The 22037-nt window shown below is 41.2% G+C and overlaps 1 protein-coding gene across 2 annotated transcripts in view; it reads left to right on the top strand.

Moving 5' to 3' along the window:
• Positions 1-22037, top strand: part of ATRNL1 (attractin like 1) — a 702039-nt gene that overhangs the window by 271359 nt on the left and 408643 nt on the right. For both annotated transcript variants that reach the window (XR_010794071.1, XM_066619507.1), the window contains exons 22-24: positions 13572-13666; positions 15790-15868; positions 19216-19373. Coding sequence is in view for 1 of the 2 variants with exons in the window: in XM_066619507.1 (XP_066475604.1) it covers positions 13572-13666; positions 15790-15868; positions 19216-19373 (332 nt within the window). In the remaining variant the exon portion in view is untranslated. The remainder of the gene's footprint in view (positions 1-13571; positions 13667-15789; positions 15869-19215; positions 19374-22037) is intronic.

The raw sequence follows: 22037 nt of genomic DNA, 5'->3' as shown, positions 1-22037 counted from the left end.
TCCACCAGCACCACGTTGCACCACAGACTGTCCAGGAGTTGGTGGGTGCTTTAGTTCAGGTCTGGGAGGCAATCCCTCAGGAGACTATCCGCCACCTCATCAGGAGCATGCCCAAGCATTGTAGGGAGGTCATACAGGCACGTGGAGGCCACACACACTACTGAGCCTCATTTTGACTTGCTTTATGGACATTACATCGAAGTTGGATCAGCCTGTAGAGTGTTTTTCCACTTCAATTTTGAGTATGACACCAAACCCAGACCTCCATGGGTTGATAAATGTGATTTCCATTGATGATTGTTGTGTGATTTTGTTGTCAGCACATTCAACTATGTCAGGAACAAAGTATTTAATAGGAATATTTCGTTCATTCAGATCTCGGATGTGTTATTTAAGTGTTCCCTTTATTGTTTTGAGCAGTGTATTTGCTCATGGTTACATTATATTGTACATCAGATCTCTTGCTCAAGAACTCATTTTGAATATGGAAGAACTCAAAATTCTTTGCGTTTTAATGACTAAAAAAGTTACCCAAGATTTGCCTGTCCAGAAAATCACTGGTCCTTCCTCTTTTCCACTTGCACAGAGGGAAGTCACATTGCTGGTAAAGCAATGTCCTACTCTCAAGAACCTCATGTATAATAATTTATGATGCAACTTATAGGTTGTGGCTTTTGCTTTATCTCTTAGTCCATTTCTGTAACTGGTTTGACCATATAAGCAGAAAAAAAATTACACAGGCTATATAAATGAATCAGTTATTTTCGGAAACTTTTCTGTGTTCTCAAAACCTTTCAGAGTGTTGCTTCGTCCACAGCCATTCAGATGATCTATGTGGGCTTTGTTTCCCACCCATCATTTTGCCACACTCATCCAGAGCATTGCTTGAACACTCAAAAGTATTTTCATTTCAACACTGTTGCTAATATTACAATACGTGTATTTTCAGCTGTTCCTGTCTTAAGTTTTCAAAGGCTCAGTCTTAGCCTTCATGTGTTTTATTGGAAGTGTTACTATGAACCAAAAAGTATTTGATATTTTTCATTCTTCTTTGGGCTTATTCTAGTGTGATAGATTACTGTCTAAGAAACACCTCTATTTGTTTATATAGCACTGTGCCTTATATTCATTATAATATCAGGCTAAAGCCACTCTATTTTTTTTTTTTTAATCTCTTGCCTGGTCAATGTTTAAGTAATTCTTTTCTTGGCTTTTTGTAGCCCTCAAATGTTGTGTCTCTAGCATTTCTTATGGATAGCCTTTGTCATTCAGATCTTGAATTAACCTTGCTGCCTGGCAATCATAGTTCAACAGTTCTGAACGATTTTCTTTTCAGCTTGAAGAATTGTCTCAGTGTTTGGTAATCAGGTGCTGGGATAATCCAGAGTGGATGTCCAATGCCTCCTTTGTATTGAAAATGGCTTGTTACCAACTAGCCTTTTTTGATTCAGTGTCTAAAACTTTTTCTCTCTAACCTATCATGGATAGATCTTGATCTTACTTCCTGCAGCTTTGAAACTTTGATTAGTTCCCAAATCTTCTGCCTAAGTTCATTCCTTTCTTCATACTGTCCCTGAGTGGTTCATGACCATAAATTCTGTGGTGTTGCCTACTGGTGCTGGGAATTGGACCATTTGATGCACCAGTAAAAATCTGCAGTGCCTTTATAGTTCCCTTGTTTGTAAATATAGGTGGCATTGTGGTGATGAAAACATAACACCTGGCTTTTTCGAAGTGATCAGACTTTTCTCTCTCTTAGTGCTAAACTTTTCATTTTAATTTGCCTGTGATCAATACAGCCTTCTTTCCTAATTAAAGTAATTTGTTTTTGTAAATCTGTCTTCTGTGAACTGACAAACAGGCTGCGTTTTGAATGAAAAGGTTACAGATATATAATCTGTAGCGGTTTTTATTAAATGTTTACAATCGAAATAAAAGCCTTTGTGCACTGGCTTGTTAGTTGATGGAAGTGTCATGGTAATAAAACAAATCTTCTGTCAGTACACCAAGGTAAATGGGTGTTGTTACATGGATATTGCATTTTTTGCAATTTATTTTATAAAATTATGTACTGTGTCTGCTTTGATATATCACACCTGCAACCTTCCTTTTTGAAAAAGTCTGCTAATGTTATCAGAATATGGTTGTCTAGTATGGCAAACATTGCCCTTATTTTATTTGCTTCAACAAAACGGCCAGCATTCTTCCATGACTTCTATGTGGCTGCCTGGTTTATTGTTCTAGACAAGTGTAAGTTCTCTGAAAATAATATTTCTGGTGAGATGGCCCCATGCTGAATTATGATGGATAAAACAAGTCACTATAAAAAGTGTTGGAAATGTGTGAAATCTACAGATGTTGTCCGATATTGGTGTGCAAGATGTTTTTTCGTTTCCTGTATCTCTTCATTTTCTAGTCAAATGTATTTGTGATATAATAAAAATTGTTTCTATTTCTACTAATTTCAGTGTAAGGAATTACATCTCCAATTCTTCTGTCTTTAACTTCAAAGTTTGCCTGTCAGTCTGCGTACAATTTGAACATCTTCTGAGAACCTTTCAAAGGGACCAGAAAGAAAACATTAAGGGACCCATCTTTAGCAGACATTAAAAAGGACATACAAGTCATGCCTCGTTATCCACTGGGTTCCATTCTGGAATCCCCAGTGAATTAAAAAAAAATCAGTGAATACTAAATCAGTGGAAAAACAGCTTTAAAGATCCATTTCCAGGTCTCTTGTTCATCCATTGTTGCCCAGGAATGCATTGGTATAGATCAGGGGTGTCCAAAGTTTTTGGCAGGAGGGCCACATCATCTCTCTGACACCGTGTCCAGGGGAAAAAAGGAATTAATTTACATTTAAAATTTGAATAAATTTACATACGTTTACATAAATGAATATATTAAAGATGAACTTATATGAATGAATGAAGGTCTTGCAATAGCTCAAGGCCTATAAAAGGCCTTGCACAAAGCAAGGCTGGCCTTTCCTGGAGGGAGCCCTCGTCCCACAGCTCACATGAGAGGGCATACCGTCACCCTCATGCTGAGAGCAGTTGTCTCGGGCCAGTGTGGGCTCCAGCAAGTTTCCAGGGGGCCAGAGGCTCATTGGAGACTGGGGCCCCCCTGTGGGTCGCATTGGGAGTCCTCAAGGTCCGCAAATGGCCCCAGTGCCGGAGTTGGGTACCCCTGGTATAGATCAAGAGTGCCCAAATTCCTGCCCAGGGGGTATTTGTGGCCTTTGGAGACCCCCAGTCTGGCTCGTGGGGATTCCCTATTCTCCATTGAGCCTCTGGCCCACTGGAGACTTGCTGCAGTCCATGCTTGCCTAATGCAACTGCTCTCAGCGTAAATGCTGACTGTTCAACTTCTCATGTGAGCTGCAGGCCAAAGGCTCCTTCTGCTGCTTGTTGTTTCACGTCCTAGATGCAGCAGCGGCAGCAAAGAAAAGGCTGGCCTTGCTTTGTGCAAGGCCTTTTATAGGCCTTGAGCTATCATTTTAAAATGTAAATTAATTCTTTTTTTCCTGGCCCCCAACACTATCAGAGAGATTATGAGGCCCTCCTGCCAAAAAGTTGGATACCTCTGATATAGACGCTATACTGTATTCAACCATTAGATTGGGTGAATAATGGAATGAAAATATAATTATTTAATAGCGTGAAGGTAGGAAATGGGATTTTGGCCCTTTTTTCCTTGTTTCGAGGCATTTAAAGGTGGACATCGGTATCAGTGTTGAGTCCAATCAGTGGATACCAAGTCCCCACCTGTGCAACTCAAAAAAGGACATTAAAAAGGACATGCAGCTACAACTTAGCTACAGCTTAATTAATACAGCTTAATTAATGGTCAAAAATAAGAATGATAAGAATAAAAATAAGAATGTTGGCTGCATCTGTTCATTCTAGTTGTGAGTATCACAGTTTGTCCAAACCTAAACTTAAATCTCATTTCTCAGGTTTGCTAAGAAACAGCAACCTAAGTTGCAGGTTCTTGGCCCCTTATACCCTTCAAATTCAGCACTTTTGCCAAGAGAAATGGCGCTATAAGAACAAACAGAAATGGAAAAACATCCACAGCTTTTGCAGAAAACAAAGCACAAATTTCCAACTCTTGTCTTCTACTTCCTTCTGAGATGTAAACGCAGTGGAATGAAAAGACCATTCAATCTTCCATGGGTTTTTGTTTTTCCTTATCTCCCCCCTCCCCCATCACTCAGCAATTGGAAGCTTCTCTAGGGAGTTATATCTGATTCTCAGAGATTTGGCTAGGATACATGATGAATTTTACATTGGCGTTTACATTGCCAGTCTTTTCCCTTGCTATCTTTTGATCTCTCCCCATCCCCTCCCACCCTGATTGCTGCTGGCTGCAGAATAAAAACTGGGAAAGCTAAACAAACTCTAGTAGATCTGAAAGCCGAAATAACTTATCCTCCTTTTGGACTGGTTCTTAGCTGTGGCATATTGTTTCTGAATGAATGCCAAACAATGGAAGGAGTCTTACTTGTGATGTTTTAGCATTTGTCATGAAACACATGCTCAGCCCTATTCTCCAAGTGAAACAAACCATCACTGTAGTAAATGAGACTAGAGGCCTATGGGTGTGGGAATCCCAGGCTTAAAGTTCTCATCAAATCCCTCTCCTTTTGAACCTTTGAAAAACACATAATGTGTACATTAATATTGCACTTCTGTGTATGACCTTAGTGGCCTGATATCACTAAAGAAAATAAAATGGTGAAAGGAAGCAGCACCATGACTTCTAAAATGAAGGCCTCGCTTGTTATCTTTAACTGTATCTGCAGCATAGTATTGTCCTTGACTTATGCTGACTAGAACAATATAAGAGTTGTTACTAAACCCCTTATTAATTTATTATTTATTAAAATATTTATATACTGCCTTTCTCAATAGACTCAAGGAGGTTTTCCCAGGCAGGCTGAGTATTGAATCCATTTTTCAATATTTACATTTCATAAGACAATCTCATAGAACCTCCATTTCCCCAGGTGTTTCCCTTCATAGTGCAATCATCATCCTGGCTGCTGACTCTTGCACTTCCCAAGCTCTTGCAGGCAGCTGAAACCAAGCTTCTGGTTTCAGACTGGCTTCTTAAGGATGTTAACCATTTCTTCGCCAGCTGACTGCTCCACACTCCACTCATCTGGCAGAGACACACCAGCAGCCTTTCAGTCTGCCATCCAAGCAACCAAGTCTACTTACTTCCTGATCATTAGCCTGATACTAATGGCTCTTCAAATTAAGGTGGTAGAGTGAAGTTATGATGACGAAGTCCCAGCATCAGGTAGTTGAGGTGCCCAAAAACAAAGCTTTGCACTGGTCACCACCAGCACCCCTGATACCAGGCTATACCACTACCAGCAATTTTTGAGAATTCAGGGATCAGCTTGACCAGATGTACCATTTGTTGAATGTGGGCCCTTAACCAGCGCCCACTTCTGATGCTATTGTAATGATGATGATCATGTAGTGATGATATTGTACCAGTATAATGTAATGCCTTGTCTTCATAACTACAGTGGTGTGTGATGGGGTAGGGGAGAAATGGAACACAGGCAGAATTCTATGCTTGTTTTTAGAGCCTGGTCTCATCCTTGACACCAACATAACATATTATACATGAAAAACAGAGCTGTTTAATGTGAAAACACTCACTTGGAAGCCCCCAGATGATTGCCTTCCCATACCCCCATTTCTGTTTCCCTGTTCTTATGTTCTTATGTCACATAGGATTCTGACTAACTTGGTAGTTAATTATGAAATAGCACTCAGAATTTATAAGCTTTATCCAAGGGAACACAACTCATACTTATTGAGATGCACAATATTATGCTGCCTTTGAAATACATCACTTTTGCCACCATGTATACAAGTAGGTACATTTGGTGAAAGAGAACACCCCAACAAATAGCAATGTCATCAGTAAAATAAGAAAGGTAACTCATGCGTTTCCAGAATCTTTATAGGTACCCTGCCTCAAAACTTGAACGCTGGTATCTATCAGGAATCCAACTCCAATCTTGCAACAGTGGCTGGAAGGACAGAGTACTTCAAACAGGTAAGCACAAGAGTGGGAGCCTATGCCTTAAAGCAGGAATCATGAATCTCCTCCATCCCACACACACTATAAGCACTTCAAGGTGTCCAGAACACTGAAATACCCAAGGCTACTTAGTGTTTCCACTTCTTCTGGGATTTGGCTTAACAACCCTCTGTTATTCAACAGGCAGTCCAATATTCCTTACAATATACATCATATAGGAACTACATCAACTACTCCCCAAACTTAGGTGAGGTCCACATGGTATAGGAGGCAGTAGAGAACACAGCCATGTTGGTTTGTGAACATCAAACGCACTGTGTATTGGTCCTTTTCAAACACTTTTGGCTTATTTACCTTGTAGATTCAAAGCCAGGCAGCATAACAACTGAACAAAGAGTAACTGGAGATAGAATCCAGTGCATCTTCTACACTGAATATTGTCTTATACATTGAGTACCATCCTAATATTGTCTCCCCCAGTACAGGAGTCTTCAAAAATATTAGGCACAAGTGACTATAGTGAGGACGTGAATCCTGTACTGGGCTTGGGGCGCATGGAATGGACAAGCAGCTATGTGGGGGCATATTTTCTCATTATTTATTCAACAAACACTCTAAACTTCCAGTCATATATACTGTCAGTTGCAGCTGCTACCATGCCTCACTATCCCATGTTTCTCTTGTCTTTCTGCAGACATCTACCTAGCCATCCAAGCTGCAGAGGAAGAAAAGGATGTTGCCACCAGGTGTCATGCAGATCTCTTTGCTTCCTGTGGTTAGTGTAGAAGTTCCTCTACAGAGTTACCACTTTTGTCCTTGGAAGACGCCTTTCAAAAGTGCACAACAGAGGGAAATCAAGTACAGTTATGCCCCCCCATTCAGAAGTAATGATGGAGACACTGCACTTTGTTGCTCTGTTGTCTGGCATGTAGCTTTGATGGTACAGGAGGGTCTATTAGAACAAAGAGAAAAGGCAACTCTATTTCTATGAGGGGATATAAGAACTTTTTCTACTACTGTGACACCATCTTGATATTTTTGCGGACACTGCATGATTAACTGATACCTTCCATGCATAGGTAATGTGGGGGCATTGCTATGCTCAGTCGTGGTTGACATTGTTGCTAGGAGCTCTGCAGGAGTGTTTGTTGCCAATGTTATTTTTGCTTCTGCTTTCTTCTTCATTGGTGGGGAGAAGAGGATCTCTGCAAAGCTTACACCAGTGAAAACCTCATAGGCATATTTTTTTTTTTGGTGATATAGTCATACAGTGGGCCCTCCTTATTTGAATAAGGAGATTTGAATATCAATGGATGCTGAACCCACAGCTGGATGGCCTGAGAGGATGTCCTGGACATGACCAAAAGGCATTTCCAGTTCGCGGGAAAAACTGTAAGTGCCTTCCAGTTGTGTCCGGAAGATCTGAGGGACAGAAAAACCTCAGAAGGCCACCTGAACATGACTGGAAGGCACTTGCTATCTCTCCGCCTGCCCCAATTTCACTATCTGCTGGGGGTCCTGGAACAGATCCCCCATAGATATCGAGGGTCCACTGTATTATGGTTGATGTTAAAGGTCTGTGAGCGCCTATCATTGCTCTGACCAAATCCAGAAATTTATTTATAATAAATAATAAATTTATTATTAATAGCAATAACAATAACAACAACAACAGTATTTATATACAGCTTTTCAACAAAAAGTTCACAAAGCAGTTTACAGAAAAAAATCAAATATCTAATGGCTCCCTGTCCCAAAAGGGCTCACAATCTAAAAAGTTGCAACACCAGCGGACAGCCACTAGAAAAGACACTGCTGGGGTGAGTTGGGCCAGTTACTCTCACCCTGCTAAACCCACTTGAAAAAGTGCCTTTTAACCAGTTAGCAGGGGTTGCTAACCAGTTAGCAAGATGCTGGAAATTTCTCTAATATGCACAAAGCCTGTGGTCTGTAATTTTCAAAGTTTGTTTAAGTTTGAAATTGTATCAAGCAGACAAGATCTTAGTGCCTGCTGAAGGGAGAGAATTCAAGCTGTTCTTGTAAAAGCTCTTATCCTAGAGGTGGTGAAATTACTGCTAGAGGAAAGAAACTGAAATATCACCCAGATAGCAACAGAATTAGGAGGTTGCCATGCATAATTTGGATAGTCAAGAAAAATGTCTCTCTAAACATTTTATCTATTACTTGATTGAAACATGATTTAATGAAAATGGGAGGCATACATTTATTGTTCAAAAAAGTGCTAGCCAATCAAATATATTTTTCATAATTGTTTCCAAAGTTGAATTTGTAGTATGTAACCTACAAGAGCGCTGTGTCTCTTTATGGCATAAGATTTTGAATAAACTCATCATTTATTTGTGACATACTGTGTTGCTGTTTGCTTCTCTGTTACTCACCTGTGCTGTTAGTTGGTCCACTTAAGACTGTAGAACAAGTAGTTCCCAAACTTCTTGAAAGTTTGGAAGCATTAAGTCTTTGCGGGGGCAGGGAGAAGGCAGTGATACAATCCGCAGGATTGTGCTACTCCCAAGTACAGAGGGTGGGCTTTTCAACTTACCTCCCCTTCTGCTGTCTGCGGGGGTGGGATTACTTTGTGGGAAACCCTGCAGGTGCCTCCCCAAGCCTTAAAAATATCAATCAGAAACCACTATTGAAAACCAAATCTGTTTTTGATCTGGATTGGTTTCCAGTCAGTATTTTAAACATTTCTAAGGGGACATTTCTGTAGGGAAGCCCTACAGAGGTGCCTATGGGGCTCCCTACACCCACTGGAGGCCAGCACAGGGGGAGATAAGTTGGAAAAACACCCTCTGTCCCTGGCAGTAGTGCGATCCTGTTTTCTCCCCCCTTTTGTCTGTTGAGGGGCCAGTAACAAGTGCTTCCCAGGATGATGGGTGGCAATCCACGAGTTTGGGAACCACTGCTGTAGACCATTAGAGAGTGATCCCATTCTCTTCTGACAAGCCTTTGTGATGTGGTAGTCATCTTACTGGAACATATAATTGAGAGGTTATTATACCAACCATTTCTTGCTTTCAGTATGAGCAATAGCCTTAACTGTAATATTTTTAAGCGACTGGCTGATCTTATAGCTTTTTATATATGTATTGGGAAAACCAATATGCCAATATGTCATATGCAAAGCAAGCAAACTAATTCAGAAAAGGTTTTACCACCTTTCTGTCATGAGCGAGCACCCCTCAGCCGAGGAAAACACCTTCCCCTCCCCATGTGACAGCACTCTGTTTACAATGAGGTTGACCTAGGAATCAGCTTGTCACATTCTCCATTGTGTCCAAAGCTCTGAGTCACATATCACATAGCATTTTCCCTGCAGACATATATTTATTTAGAATGTTTCTATACTGCCTTTCTTCAGGCTACAATTCTGGCGCTCAAGGCAGTTTACAGCAGAATAAAACATTCATAAAAACAATACTTAAAGCCACAGTGGCCTGCTGTTTTAAAAACAGCAGATTAAATTATTTAAAAAATCATGCAAACAGCAGATGTAAAAAGAAACAGATAAAATTGGAATCCCCTGAAATCCTGGTTTTCTCTCTATGGTTTAAAATGTATTTCTCTAATCCTATAGGGCAGGGCTGTCCAAACGTTTTGGCAGGAGGGCCACATCATCTCTCTGACACTGTAGTGGGGGCCGGGAATAAAATTTGAATAAATTTACATAAATGAATATATTAGAGATGAAACTTATATGAATGAATGAAGGTCTTGCAATAGCTCAAGGCCTATAAAAGACCTTGCATAAAGCAAGGCAGGTGTTTCCTTTGCTGCTGCTACTGCATCACAGATGTCAAACAGCAAGCAGCTGTTGTCGCACAGCTCACGTGAGAGGTCAAACAGTCACCCTCACGCTGAGAGCAGTTGCGTTGGGCCAGCATTGGCTCCAGCAAATCTCCAGAGGGCCAGAGGCCCGTTGGAGACTGGGGGCTCCCCGCGGGCCAGATTGGGAGTCCCTGAGGGCTGCAAGTGGCCCCCGGGTTGGGGTTTCGGTACCCCTGCTTTAGGGTGACTGAAAACCAATTGACCTCCCATCTCAGCAGCCTTAATTAGTCATGACACTATCTCACTTATCTCACAGAGCTGGTGGCAGTTCACATCTATGTACAGGACTGACCTTAGGAGCTGCAAGGACCAATCAGAAACACTTTTGCTGGGCCCCATCTACTAATTTTTTTAGCTCTTGAATTGAACCAGATCAAGAAAAAAACATCTGTCACTTCTGTGTAGGTGCATAGAACTATTGTACTTTTAGAGGTTGTGTAGAATAGGCACCTGGGAGGTGGGAGGGAGGGAGGGAGTGGGTGCCCAGGCCGCAGTGTTCCCCAACTCATGCCCATCACCATCGTTTGCAGCAGCCTGCTCCAGAGTGAGATGGGTAGAGGATGGTGCTCAGAGATGTAAGGGCAGGGAAGGAGTGAGGTGCACATTTTGCCACCTGCACGGCACCAATTTTGGGCCAATTAGAAGCAGCAGTAGGCAGAAGCTGCTTCCGAAGTGACCCAATTTCCAGCCAATTAGAAGCAGTGGTAGGCAGAAGGGCAGTGCGGGGTCCCCACCATGTGCGGGGCTCAATTGGGTGAAATTGCCCCAATTGCCTAAAAGCCAGCCCTATCAATTATCTAGCATAGTTGTTGTCAAACTTTTTGTACTGGGACCCACTATTTAGAATGACAATCTGTCTGGGACCCACTGGAAGTGATGTCATGACTGGAAGTGACGTCAACAAGCAGGAAGTAAACATTAAGGACATTTTTTTGAAGATTTCACAATTTTGGGTCACCGTGTGTGTGTGTGTGTGTGTGTGTGTGTGTGTGTGAGAGAGAGAGAGAGAGAGAGAATTAAGTTGCATGAAGGTCCTGAATTGGAGGAATTCAACAGTAGTTTGTTTGCATGTATGCAAAATATCTAAATACTGAAATCTATCAATTTTCATCTGGCATCTATGTTTCAAGATAAAAATCAGTCTTTCCACTCCTGTCTGTTCTCTGGACCTGCTTACTCACATATGTGCAAGTTAAAGATATCTCTGAAAAACCTGGCTAGCATACTGTATTGCTAAGAGCAGCAAAATTTTAAGAAATATAACCACAGCCCAGGTTAAAAGTAACCTGGCCTCCTGAAAATGCAGTAATTACACATTTCACATTTTTCTATAGATGAGATTGTTTGCAACAAATGAAGCCAAATCAATGCAAGGTACAGGACTATACAAACAAGACACTTTGGCAGCAAAACAGGATTCTTATCAAATCCATTTGAGAAACTTAGGCTGTGAAGAAATGGGCCTGGCTTGTAACATCAGCAGGATAGGAAAGAAGGGGTTGCAAGGATGCCTCCATGTAAACAACATGAGGATGAAAAAGGTGACATATGGGTCTACTAAGTGGAACTTTGCTGTATTGGAGAGGGGAGAGACATCTCTGAGAAGGGTTGCAAGGAGAAAGACAGCTACTGTGATGAGTGTGTTTTGTTGCCACTTCTTTCTGACAACCAGTATAAATGAGGAGCTATAAACTCTACAACAAGGTGGACTGATTACTATAGTTGGGAAGGAGGTGGTGGAAGAAGCAGGCTGTTACTAATCTGTTCCAACAGAGAGACCGGAGATAAGCAAGGAGATACTAAAGCTGGACAGAAGCTCCCTACCTATCCCTTTCCTCTCAAGGTCCCCAGTGTAAAGGAGGGGAATGTTCTTGGTAAGGAAAAAGGGCACCCTTCTGTGGCATAAGCGCCCAGGCTTTCCTCCAAGTCAAAAAAATGTCACCCTTCTCTCCTGCATCCAATTCTCCTTGATGCTTCTGACTGTCTTCCCCAAGTTTTGGAAGGGACAATTTAGCCCACCTCTGCCACCATGCAGGGTTCCTCCTGGAAGCCACAGCAGGCCCCTGGCTGACTCAGTACCCCTCCCCCCAAAAGAGTGGTGGCACCTCACAGGGGCTTGGAAAGAGAGGGATGCTCCAGCATGAGTGGGAGGGTGAGAGTACCGAGCAGCAGGCTAGCAGTGCACTCACCTCACTGAACAACAGTGATGGTGGGAGCAGCAGCACTGTCAGGCATTGCTGGGCTGCATGGCGGAGAGGCCACCCTAGTGTTGAGCGCTCCATTTCCAGGCAACCTTGCATTCAACAAGCCTGCATGATACCGTCCATTCCCAAAAGCCACAATGGGGGGCAGGGCTTCACTAGGCTCTTCAAGATCCACCTGAAATTGGCTAACGACCCACTAAGGGGGGTGCGACCCACACATAATTGACCCATTTTTGCCTGGTCCACAGGTGTATACATTTGGTCCCTGTTGCGTATATGCGTTGGTCATAAATAACTTAACAGCACAATCCTAACAGCAACATGCACCAGTCCAGTGATTTCTGTGCCAGCCTAGAGTGTCACAAAAGCACTGTAAAATGGTCTCTGAGATCCTGCAAGTAAGCCGCACCAGTGGGGAGGCATGATCCTTCCCACCAGCACTGGATCCTTTGTGAGCACCTGATAGGACTGGAAAGTTCCTGCTGGGCAGCACAGAGCCTGGGGGAGGACAGGGTGGGGATGTAATGAAGTGGAGGGAGGATGGAGATGGGGGCAGATTGGGCCCAGGAAGGGGTAGGATTTGGGGTGCTGGTGCATGTCGTATCCTATTACCCCCCTCCTGGGTCTGAAAGCCTGACATGGAGCTTTTTGGTGCCAGACATAGCGCAGAGTGAAACTTCACCTGGGATAAGGGGACAAATGTCCCATTTGTCAAGGAGAGGTCCAGTCTGCTCCTCCTAGCACTGGATACAGTGTGAGCCAAGTGACCCCACTGCAGCCACGCTGGTTAGGATTGGGCAGTGAATGAACAATAATATTACAATAAGCATCAAATATTTGAATACACTTTACAGAACTTATGGAACAACATTTCCTAGAGCAACATCTCAGCTTCTGGTTTCTTACTGTATTTTCTTATACTCTGAAAGAACATACTGTATTAGTTTTTAATATTAGGATACTTTGATTTAAAACATTAAATATTTAAAATACTTGGAGTAAAACAAAGTCCTATGAAAAATATTGAAATATGATTACATTAATCTGGTTTAGAATGACAGAAGTTCCAATAACCATGGTAAGCTGAATATTTGTTTTTGTTCTCTGATAATAAATTAAGTATTCTGCCAGTCCCAAACAGAATATCAAACTATAAATTATCATAAATGTGAACATGTTTTAGTCTGACTCTTAGTGCTGTAACATTCCATCTGCCTCTTTTTTCCTGTGGTGGATTCAGGACTTAATAGGTAGGGAACAGAAGATACGATCAAACCAATGCAACATAATGGAAAAGGAAGCAAACTTGCAGATTGGGTCTGTTGTATCCCCAGTCAAACTGTATTAATTGTGCTGGAACCTTGGTAACCTTGATACTGGAGGCAAATACATTCTGTAATTAAATTGTGTCGCGTAAGTGCATCTGTTAATCTTTAAATGTTTTGTCCACAGATAGCTTACTGATTGACTACCAGTTTACCTTCAGCTTATTACAAGAAGATGATCGCCATCACACTGCCATAAACTTTATTGCAAATCCTGAACAGGTGAGCCAATATATTTCATTACCTGTAATATGATGATTTAAGTGGTCATAGAGTAGACTTCTGCTATATTTGGTTCCTTTTAATAACTTTGTAGGAGTTGAAAGCTACAAGATAAGAATAATACAAACAGTGTTTCTCATTCAGGGGAAATTAGAAAAGTGTTAGATTGTTGAAAATCCCCCCTTTTTAATTGAAATAAGACCTGTATATCTTCATCTATTAAGGGTCAGAATTTTGGTTCTTGTACATTTAGATCAAGCTATATCACTGCAACAGCAACCCAGATTTTGTTGTTAGCCTGCTGGTTGCTGATGAGCCCTTAAAATAAATCTTTTTTTCTCTCTGTAGTAGAATGCTTACAAAAACCAATCTCTTAGGTACAGGGTTGATTGACAGATAATTGTCTGGAAGTCACCTGGACCTAAGGTATGAGCCAATTGCATCTAACCAAGTGTATGGTTTATATCTATGTATACTGAAAAAAGTATTTGCTTATTACTAAGCAATCATATTGGAATGATGAAAATTTCCAAAATAAAGCTATCTCTTTTCACTCTTATCTCTTCATACAAAGAGCATTGGTATGAGAGAATACCATGTTCACTGACTCGTTTTTCCTCTTGTCAGTGACTTTGGATTTAAGATGTAAGTTTTAGTAGTAGTAGTAACTTTATTATCATTGTGCTACAGCACCATGAAATTTATGCACCTTTGAGATACAAGCATAAATATGTACTACAATTCCAACAATCACACTCTACACACTCACCCACACATTCTATACAACATGCATCATAATATAAAAACAGTATAACAGACCATAATGCCCAGGAGCATGGTAACTATATCGCCTTATTCATCATAATTATGGCTGTGGGATAAAAACTGTTCAGTATTTAGTTAGTCTCTGATTAATCATGATTGCAAATTTTTCTCTGGTCATTTTTTACTAGCGTTTAACAGATATTTATTTGATTCTAAAAGCACTTGAAAAAATATCTTGTTTCTTTCATAACATTGTACTTTTTTCAGGCAAAACATTGTTTGCATATAATATTTCTTATTGATATTGGATGCCATTTTGATACCATTGTAGGGCATCTTAGATCTTAAACATTTGTAATTTGCATTGTTTAGCTTTACTACTGAAGCAGAGACTAAAGTTCTTCTTAATATAATAGGTCAAATGAAAGAATTTGGTTACACTTGTATTCAGTGGGTATAGTGTCCTTTTATCCAGGTGAACAGGTTTGAGGCCATTAGTTTCAAAAGAGCAGAAGCAGAAACTAAATATCTTTGGGCTTTTCCTGAGTATTCAAAGTGCTTACAAAGATTATCCGAATATATCTTGTAATACCCCTTTAATGTAGACTGTTACTACATATTATACTCATAAATGGAAGGTGGAGGCATATTGCTGCCTAAAGTCAGCCAGTGACTTCATGGTTGATATCTCAAACTAGGGACTTTCCCAGTAAATTCTCATTGTTTATAGACATGACACTATGCTGGCTTCTGGAGTTTCAGTGTTCTTCCATTTATAGATTGAAATGATTCATGTACATTTTCCTTTGTGTGTGTGAATTGGTGTGAAGTGTGGAGAAGACCATTTAACACTCCTATGTGTATATATCCTGGAACATACATGGGACTTGGGTTGGGGTGACCGGCTATGGCCTCACATGTATATCAGACTCCTGTTGCTAGTTGTGTCAGGGAAGGTACTGCATTTTCCCCTTCTGTGATTGGCATTAGTCAGCCCTGGTTGTTTATGGGGACAGTTTGGTGGTTTCTGTCCATTAGCAATTCTAACTGAAAGTGCATCCCCTTGAAATCAGTAATGGCTGCATTCCAGAAATGGATGTGCACAGAGTTTCTATTACTAAAAATGGAGAACTTTGCAAGTTCAGGGATCTTCCCTGTGGCAGGCAGACTTTACAGGTGAAGGATCTTCCCTGTTTTCTTCTGTAGAAGGGAAAGAGCATGCACAGAGAAACTTCACTGGATCATACCCAGGGTGATTTAAGAATAATATGGTGCATATTTGATTAGATGTGATTGGGAATAGAGCCATCCTTCAGCAAAATACTTACACATTCATGTTTTCTTTTTAAAATTTTTAGTCAAACAAAAATTTGGACATATCAATCAATGCATCAAACAACTTTAACCTGAATATCACTTGGTCTATTGGTTCTACAGGTAAGAAAGCTCTTGGCTTTTTTTTTTTCTTCCTTTTTCCATATTGTCTCAAGTACTAATCATCTAAACTATATTTACATGATTGCCTTTTGTTTCTTATTAGTAAATCTTAATAAAATGTATTGTTTTCCCATTCTCATTATGCCGTTATTAATGATATTACTTAAAACTCAGATAATTTGCAATCTGAATAAAGGTTCATTAACATGTTAACTTTCTTCCCTATTCAATTAAAATTACTTGGATAGCAAAACCTTGTATGCTCTTTAAATTTTTAGAATGGCAGTGTTATGAATGCAGTGATTTTAATTAAGATAAATTACTTTCTTAACTACTGCACAGACTGAGATTTTAATTTCTTTGTTTCAATGCTGAAGCGAGGAATTTAATTATTAACCTTAACATTGATATCAAACAATAAAATCCGTCTGTGTGCGCTGATAAAAGAAGCTGCTTATCTTCACTTTTTGAAATTTTGAACCCCATTTCTCCATTGGCTTTAATAAAAAGCTTTGTTTAGAAAGTTTCTTTGAATGGTTCTGTTGACTTTCTGAAAATATATCCAAGGAGAGCACTATTGATTGTATTTTTAATTAATTAGGCAGAGTGGTTAAGAATTGGAGGCTCTTCATGCTTTGTGCAGTCGATCTGTTTCTGAAGCTGTCCTAAGTTTAAATGTGGTGAACATTTCTAAAGGGGAGATGTGGATTTGCAAAAATGTAGTGGCACATAATGCAGCCAGGTGTGGCTCCCCAGTATATATGTACTGAATGTACCTGTGTTTTACAGACATGCTTTCAAACACTGTCATTTTTGCCACAAGGTACATGCTAAACTCCTCTAAAACAAGTTGACATGTATGATGCGTCAAAAGTCGGATTCCACATGTTGCATTGCATGTGTACCCATTACCCCTCCCTGAACATGGTGAAGAAAACTATTTAACTGAGATATATGTTGGTATGTCAGGATATTAAATATTAAGCTATCATAGGTTGCTTGAGAAGAAAAGTTGAATCGTAGTGGTAGTTCATAGGGCTTTTAGGAAGGCAAGAAGATGCTATGATTATCCTCTCTTTCCTTAACTTTGCTCTGCTGTTTGTAATAAAAAGCAGTCAGAGCTTCATCACTGAATGGGGGTTGCACAAAAAAACTTGTATTACCCATCCTGGAAGATGAATAGCCTAATCCTACCTAAACTTCCCCACACCGATACAGCAGCACTAGCATGGGCTACTGTGATGTCCATGGATGGGTCCTGCCCCTCCTCCCCCAGGAGTGGAGCTTCTTCTCAGCTGCTGAGGGCCCTCTCTGACTTAACCCATGGAAGGAGATGCTGAGGCTGGACGAGAGGTCAGTATAGATGATGTAATCGAGTTAGGGATTTTACATTCATGAGAGGGCCTTGTTAAGACACAACGGTTTCCCACCCAACACAGTCTTAAGTAGTAACAGTGGCATTACTGAGGCACAGTAAGCAGCGTGGTGCAGATGCTGCTGAGGAGCTGGGTCGGTGACAGCTCCAGGTGAGCTGGAACAACTTCTCCTTTCAGGGTGTAGTGATCTGGCCAGCCCGGACTGGGGTTGGGGTCCGACCGGTGAGCAGGTATGGTACACATCAGTGCCACTGATCTCGCCCCTCCCAGGCTCATTCTGCCCACCCACCCCATCATTGCCCCCCCACCCCTATTCCTTTTCCTTACCTGCTCTGGTAGACATTGCTCTGGTGCCAGGGGTGGGGGGGAGGCTCCAGCCTCTCCGCCAGCACTACCGAAGGTGTGCTGTCACAATGTACTTTATGTCATATTTGCTACAGTCTGCGCTGGTAGAGCACAAGTTCTGCTGGTGCTGAGCCTGGATAGGATTGTGGTGTAAGACTTTAAGTTCTTTAATGAATCTTTGTTTAAAAGTATAGCAAGTGCCGAGACACAAAGTAGATGGCATTTGTTGTACCTAGAACAGTTGGTAAAATAGAATAATGGCTTTCTATTCCAAATAGAAATGTACTTCAATTTAGCGTCAAATTAGCATTCATCAAAGATGGGATTCCCAGTTCCCCGATTGTTTCTAACTTTCAAGAACTGGTGGAGCAGCACTTACACACAGAGAGAAAAAAAAAAGGCAGAACGAATGGTGGGGGGCAGAATACTGAACTCATCCTCGTTTTTCCTTTTCAAACCCTAGCTATTTTCCCTCCATTGTTTCCCAAGTCAAGTTTGAAAAGAGGCTGGGATATGATTGCAGAAGAGAAATGGTTAATGAGAAGAGCAGGAGGTTGGGAATACCCCCATGCCTATCTCTTCTCCTTTGACCTCCCCTTTTCCATGTACCAAATTCCTTTCCAATCTTACTTTGTTGTCAAATGCCTAGTTCTAGCCTAAGAATAGTTTCTCTGAGATCTTGCATGGTTTCTTTTACCTCAGCATTGCTAGAAATTCCCTTTTGTCTCATTTCCCCAATTCAGCAATGTACTGATCAAACAGAATTGCTGAAAAGTCTCATGCCTTGCAAATGAGATCTGTTTATCTGGCTTAATATTAACTTCTTAAGAACAGCTGATACTAAAGCAATATTTTACAGTCAAGACAAATACATTTTCCACACTTGAATAACCTATGCATTTTTAGTGTAAATTACTTGTGGAAACCACATTAGCTGTGTAGTTAAATGAGATAAATTTGCTATAAACTCAGATCCACTATATAGTTTCTCAGTTTCATAAATCATTCATAATCTTTAGAGGTAGGGATAGAAATGAGGGGGGGGGATAACAGAAAAATTTATGTATAAATGCACATTTTATATTCAAAGTGCCAAGGTATTTTTATCTATAGATATGCTTGGATCTCCATACATTAAAGAACCTTCCCCTTGCCCCAATCTTTCAGATCAGTCAAGAATGCCTTCTTGATTATATGATCCATATATTTGGTTTTGAACATCAAGGATACTTGCAACCCAATCCTATGCATGTTTGCATAGAAGTGAGTCCTTGTGTTTCATGGAGATTCCTCCCCAGGTAAATAACCATAAGATTGCAGCCATAGTGTGATATTTTTGATGGCTGTCTCATAGGACAGTAGAGTTTCACATTCTTTTGCCCTAATGAGTCTTCCAATCTGAATCTGAACTTGAGCATTTTCTGAACACATTGAAGTATTTTTCTTTGGTTGATGGAATTAAGCAGCTCTGGGAAACTGAATGTGTTTTTTGTTATTGTAAAATATATTTTTATACCAGTTAGATGTGTTAAGGTTGTGACCCCTCTTGTCACTTGGGATGGAGTGTGTTAGAAACTAACGTTAATAAAAATGTATCTGCTGTCATTATTTTTGTGTCCTGTGCAGCTGGAACAATATCTGGTGAAGAGGTTCCTGTAGTTTCAAAGGCTAACATCAAGGAATACAGAGATAGTTTTTCCTGTGAAAAATTCAACTTCAGGAGCAACCCAAATATCACTTTCTATGTGTACGTCAGCAACTTCTCATGGCCAATCAAAATACAGGTTAGTATTTTTTTAAAAAACAAACCCAAAAAACCCTGATATTTGCTTTAGATTATAATTTTTCCCCTGACTTTTTCCAGTGCAAAACTGGCTGTACTGTATATAGTGGGAGGTCTTATCATTGCATGTGCCTTGCTGTGTTCTCAGTATTGTATGGTTCACAGTTTTTAAGAACATTCCAATAGGGAAATACGTTTTCCACAAATGGGGAAAGTAGCAGTGTGCAATATTGCTGCCACATAGAGGCTACTTTTAAATTGGTTCCAGTGGTAGTTATATCTTCATGCGGATGTGCATACGGTGAGACCAGGGCCTAGGAGAGGGGGCTAAAGGGGTGCAAGCCCTTGGCTGCAAGCCATATGCACCAGGGCCAGGAAGGTTTCTAAGTTTCTATGACCCTCCTTAACACAGTGTCAAATCTGGGAGGAAACTGGCCTGCTACAATAGCTTTTGGCTTGTGGATCCCATAACCATGAAAGAGAGTACAGAAGCTCAGGGACCCAGCTGTGGGGCTACAGCTGCTGTGGAAGTTCATTTTGATCCATTTTAGTGTGAGCCTAAATACGATGATGCTCATTCTCTGCAATTGATTTTCTATATTTTAAAAATTTTAGAGAGACTTAGGAATGTGTTTTCCATATTACTTTATCTAGCTGCCAATGTCGCATGGTTGGGTAGACCTGGGCTCTGCATCAAGAAGTCTAGTAGACCTGAGCTCCAAAGACTATTGTGGCTGTCAGCACCCTCCCCTGTCCTATTTTGTGCCCTGTTCTGCTTGCCCCCATTGCCCCCCTTCCCTTTGGGAAGGGGCCGAGAAGAAACTTTGTACCCCCTGCTAAAATTCCTCTCATAGGCCCTGGGTGAGACTACCACTGCAGGCAGGGTTCGCTGAACCTATTGAGCTGTCAGAGGCAGTACATAGCTCTGCCCCCTTGTCTGACTCCTTCAAAGACTCAAAGCAGGAAATGTGAAGCACACTGGGATTGTTCGCAGAGTGCTCTTCTTTTTCTCCTTTATTTTAAAAAGACTTCATGGAGGAAAGAGCAATCTTGCTTCTTCTCTCACTGGATTCTTTTAAAGTACTGGGCTCACTCCTCCCTCCACACAGGCTCTTTATATAGAGACACACTGTAGGGCATCCTAGGAGTGCACCCTGCATTCCCTGCTTTGATTAGAGGAATCAAGAGCCATGCAGAGGAATAGCCTGTAAGGAGGAATGGCCGGTGCCAGCAGAGTGTGGGTGTGTGGGGGTGTGTGTGTGTGTGTGTGCACTGTTTGCAGCCCCTTGGCTGGGACCCTAATCTGCTAGCTGCTATGAATGGGCTCATTTGCATCATGGATAGCTGATCCTGACCACAAAGAACAACTTAAAGTGTTCTCAGTATGTTGGGGCTAAGCAGCTCATTGCAATAAATGTATGATGTGACCCTGTGTTTTTTTGAGGGTGTTTTGTAAATAACATTTGGAGCAGCCACAAATTGGGGTGAAATATATGTTGGGATGTTGGGAAACTTTGGGCATAATCCTATTGGGGCCTTGCACTGTGGGAACTAAAATTTCTTCACAGTGTGAAGTCCTTCAAAACAGTGTGAAAGCCAGACTGCAGTCACATGCTTCTGGGAAGCCTGCTGCAAATGGGCTGTTGTGCACACAGTAGCAGTTCCAGAGGTCTCCATTGGCACTAGTAAGTTGACTTTGGAGGTGTGTCACGGGCAGGAATGAGGACGGTGAGTTTCAGGATAGATTGGAGGAGGGGGAGAGGTGGATTCCTCCAGCAACATCAGCACACACCAGATCTTATCCCCTCTTCCCCTTACTTACTCACCCCTTTTCTCTCCTTGGACATAGACCAGCAAAATGGCTAGTGTATGTCTGAGGAGACCCATAGGTGATCAGGCAGCCCATGGGGAGGGGGGGATGAGTAAAAAATATACATTAAAAAATTACTTATCTCCAGCTGGCTGTCTAATCTCTCCCCCCACTGGGTGCAGCACGCACTCTGCCAGTGCAGCTACATTGGCGCCAGTGGTAGAAGATAAGAGCAGTTCAATGCTTAATGGATCCTGATCCAATGCTGATCATGCTCCCTGTCCTATGTTTATTTTATTAAAAGTCAAAGAAAGTAATATTAAAGGAGGCAAAGAAACACATCTGGAATCACTGAGGTTCAGACATGCATATACTGCTGGTAATAATATGAAACAGGGTCTGTCAATTAGTATAAGGAAATAAAGTATAGATGACAATTTGAGATGAGGAAGTTAGCTATGTTATGTTAGCTATGTTAGGAAGTTAGCTATGTTAGGAAGTTGTGGCAAATCAGAACCAGGCTGGTTTCTTTAGGAGGTTAAGTAATCAGAAAGAACAATGAAAAGGGATAGCTTGGCCCTCAGAAAATGAAAGGGAAAGCAGAAAAGGCCGAACACCCAGAATACTTGTTACTACTAGGTATACCTGCTTTGCAACATTGGTCAACACATGTTAAAAGGCAATAGTTTCTGTTAAGCAGTCTTCAGTACATGCCAGATTGATACACTAACAATGATTCTTTGATCCAGGGGTGTCAAACTCATTTCATACAGAGGGCCACATAGCATTCATGATGCCTGCTGAGGGCTGGAAGTGAGGTCATTAGGCAAGAAGTGATGTCATTAAACTTGTCAT

Source organism: Tiliqua scincoides, chromosome 3 (genome assembly GCF_035046505.1).
Source record: "Tiliqua scincoides isolate rTilSci1 chromosome 3, rTilSci1.hap2, whole genome shotgun sequence".
NCBI classification, from domain to species: domain Eukaryota; kingdom Metazoa; phylum Chordata; class Lepidosauria; order Squamata; family Scincidae; genus Tiliqua; species Tiliqua scincoides.
This window is presented reverse-complemented; position numbering and strand designations above follow the sequence as displayed.